Source organism: Sinocyclocheilus anshuiensis, unplaced genomic scaffold, assembly GCF_001515605.1.
Source record: "Sinocyclocheilus anshuiensis isolate Anshui unplaced genomic scaffold, SAMN03320099.WGS_v1.1 scaffold405, whole genome shotgun sequence".
NCBI classification, from domain to species: domain Eukaryota; kingdom Metazoa; phylum Chordata; class Actinopteri; order Cypriniformes; family Cyprinidae; genus Sinocyclocheilus; species Sinocyclocheilus anshuiensis.
Genome location: NW_015539855.1, coordinates 452,296 through 455,791, shown reverse-complemented (window position 1 = coordinate 455,791; position 3,496 = coordinate 452,296). Strand labels below are relative to the sequence as shown.

At 44.7% G+C, this 3,496-nt stretch overlaps 1 protein-coding gene across 1 annotated transcript in view; it reads left to right on the top strand.

The window, feature by feature from the left end:
* znf521 (zinc finger protein 521) overlaps positions 1 to 3,496 on the top strand; it is an 8,422-nt gene extending 4,926 nt beyond the window's left edge. The window contains exon 3 of the mRNA XM_016481164.1: positions 334 to 3,496. Within this exon, the coding sequence (XP_016336650.1) occupies positions 334 to 2,963 (2,630 nt within the window). The 3' untranslated portion in view covers positions 2,964 to 3,496. The remainder of the gene's footprint in view (positions 1 to 333) is intronic.

Here is a 3,496-nt window from a genome sequence, read left to right as displayed (position 1 = left end):
TTGTATCTCAGCCAAATATTGTCCTATCCTAACAAACCATACATCAATGGAAAGCTTATTTATTCAGCTTTCAGATGATGTATAAATCTCAATTTTGAAAAATTTACCCTTATGACTGGTTTTGTGGTCCAGGGTCACATATATAATTAGACTGTATACAGTATGTATATATCTGACAATTACAGCAAATGTACTTCATTTAGAAGCACTGCTAAATTAGTTGTTTTCAGTTTGTTACTCCCCAACAGTCATGGTGTATTTATTTATTTATTTTTTTCAGAAAAAAACTTTTTTTCAAAAGTTGTTAACATATTTTCCTCTCTTTGTCCATAGCAAATCATAATGTTGAGAAAGATGAAGCATGTTGTTTGGCTTTGCCTCTTTCCCCTGGTCCTTCCTCCTCTGACCATGAAGATGGTTGTGACCTTGGATTCAAGGGAGCCACATATAAAGATAATCAGAGACTTGGTCAGTGTGGGAGGGCAAACATTCCTTTGCCTGGCAACAGTTCAGTACCTCTTGAAATATCCCAAAAAGATAACAGCAGTGAGACCTTCATAAACAGCAAACAGGGCATGAGTAATCAATATGAACAGGGTAGTGTTATGTCCTTCCAACATCTCTCTCTTCCAAATAATCCACCCAATAATATGGAGGACACTGAGAAAAGACAACCTCCAAATTGTGCTGCACAAGATCAGTCAGCCCTCTCAATGGCAGAATGCACCTGTGCCACCTCACACATGCCGAGTCCAGCCACTGCAAATACTGAAGAGATGGCATTTAGGACAATGGCTCCTTCTGCAGAAAAGAGAAAGTCTCATTTTGACTCAAACAGTTGTTTAGGAATCACCAAAAAGCTCAAGGCTTTCAACAATTGTGTTCATTGTCACAACCACATGAACCCCAGAGCACATCCACAGCCCCAAGACATGGAAAACAAGATCAGCTCTAGTTCTGAGATCCTGACTTTTCCATCTGACCTATCGGAGCACCAAAAAGAGACTAATGTGATGCTAGGCCACTCCGTTTTGCTTGAAGCCGCAATCACGGCGGCCGTTCAAACGGTCCTTCAGTGTAGCTTCTGTCCCACTTCGTTAAAAGACCTGAATGCCCTTCAAGAGCATGTTCGCCAATCGCACAACTCGGCTTTAATCGAGAACAACGTCTTCTTCTGCTCGCAGTGCTTCCGAGGATTCCTAACAAAGGACACACTAGATAATCACGTGCAGCAGACCCACTGTCTCAAACTTGATCCAGATCCAGAAGAAACAGCAGAACGGAAGTCTTTGATTTTCTGTCCATACTGCACTCATTTGCCTACGTTTAACAGGAAGCTAAAACTGATGCAGCATATCAAAAAGACACACAAGAACATTAACTTGATGAACCTTAAAGACGGAAGGATGACAATGGGTTCGACATCACCCCAGTCTATCAAGAGTCCAGCCAAAAAAACGGCATTACCTTCAACCGACTTCATCTGTGACCATTGTGGGGCCAAATACAACGACCTGGATCTGTTTCAAACTCATCTGAGTTCCCACCTGAAGAGTATGCTTCCAAAACGTAGGTGTCCAGAGTGCTTCAAGGATTTCCCAAACCATGAATCTTTTAAGGAACACACCGTTTCTCATTTTAGCAATACATCTACGCTCTACATCTGTGAAAGCTGCAGTAAGACCTTCACCAGTGTCAAAGACTTACATGGACATCTACTCGAGATGCACACCATTGTGTTTTACCGCTGTTCCCTCTGCCAGAAGGTGTTCAGTTCCAAGATGTCTATTCAGGTTCACCTGGCCTCTGAGCACAGTAACAAGAGAACCACATTCCAGTGTACGTCCTGCGAAAGGGACTTCAAGGAAGAGCATGACTTGCACCTGCATGTCAAAGAGAAGCATCTCGACAAACAATGCAAGGTGTACTGTTGCATTTTCTGCGCAGAGTCCTTTACCACGGACATTGAGTTGCAGTGTCATATCACAACACATAGTGACAAATGCAATCGCTGCATATGTACCCAGACCAGATCTCCCCTCGAGGTGCCCTTACACGAGAAACTCTGTGCCAAGAGCCAGAGCGCTGAAGGTAACAACGTGACCCCTCCACCTGTCTCCGAACCAGTTGCCAAGGACAGCGCTGGAATGCTGCCAGTGAATAGTGAAATAAGAGACGGTAAGGTGGAATCGCTGTTCGGCCCTCCCACCAAAAACAAAGGGAAGGCGAATCTGAACGATCCTATGTTTGCCTGTGAAATCTGCGGAGCTTCTTACACCATGCAGTCCTTGCTCGCCAACCACCAGCTGCGAGATCACCACATCCAGCCCGGGGAGAGTGGCACTCTCAAGCGCAAAGTGGAGGCAATCCAAGGGAGCCACAAATGCAAAGACTGTTCCAAGACCTTCTTCACTGAGATGGCACTGTGGGAGCACGTCCAGACTCATCTAGGCCCCACCAAGCACTGCCAATGCCCCATCTGTGGAGAGCGCTTCCCTTCACTGCTAACTCTGACTGAACACAAGGTCACCCACAGCAGGAGCTTGGACACAGGCAACTGCCGCATCTGCAAGCTTCCGCTTCACAGTGAGGAGGACTTCCTGGAACACTGTCAGAGGCACCCAGACCTGCACAACTCACTGACAGGCTTCCGCTGTGTCGTGTGCATGCAGACTGTCACCTCCACTCTTGAGCTGAAAATTCACGGAACTTTCCACATGCAGAAGGTCCAGGGTGATGATCTGATCAGCAGCTGCACGGATCCCTCCAGCCTTAATCCTGACCTTAAAATCTCCTCAAGCATTGCTCAGCAGGAAACTGTTACTATGACCGTCAATACATTCGAGCATAAACTCAGAGACAGTAAGACTTGCATTTCTGTAGTCAACTGTTGTTCGGCTACAGCTCTCATACCGGAGGAGAGGGGCAATAAGAACACTCTCACCCAGACCTCAACCGTTTGAGTCAACAGCAAACTCTAAATAAAAGACATCACTTGTAAATGACAATATATGTACTCTTTTGATTGCCTGTGATCTGGAGTATCTGTTTTCAGTCATGCATTATGTATTTATGCCTTAAATGTGTGAAGACATTAAGATGTCTGGGAGAGGCTTTTTTTTCTCCGTCCGGTTTTAAAAGTGGTTTCTTTTGTTTTGAGATGCTTGGCAAATGACAAATTCTCCCAAGTGCAAGGCTAATCTTCATTGGACACTTCTGAACTCAGATTTACTGCCATATTTGGATAATTTCCTCTATCTTTGTTGCGTTTTAAGATAAATCCTTGTGTTAAGAAATGGAACTGGATCTTGGTGGATCTAGGCAGTAATGAGTTGCTGATGACTGAAACTGCAGATGCGCAGAGGGGCAGAAAAGAGGATGAGATGTGGGCAGTGGGACTTGATGTTCTGAGGGAAAGAGTCATTAGCAGTGTTTAATCAAATTGAAATCTAAGCAGGCCTCTTGGTAAACTTTATGGATTATATGTAGGGTTTTG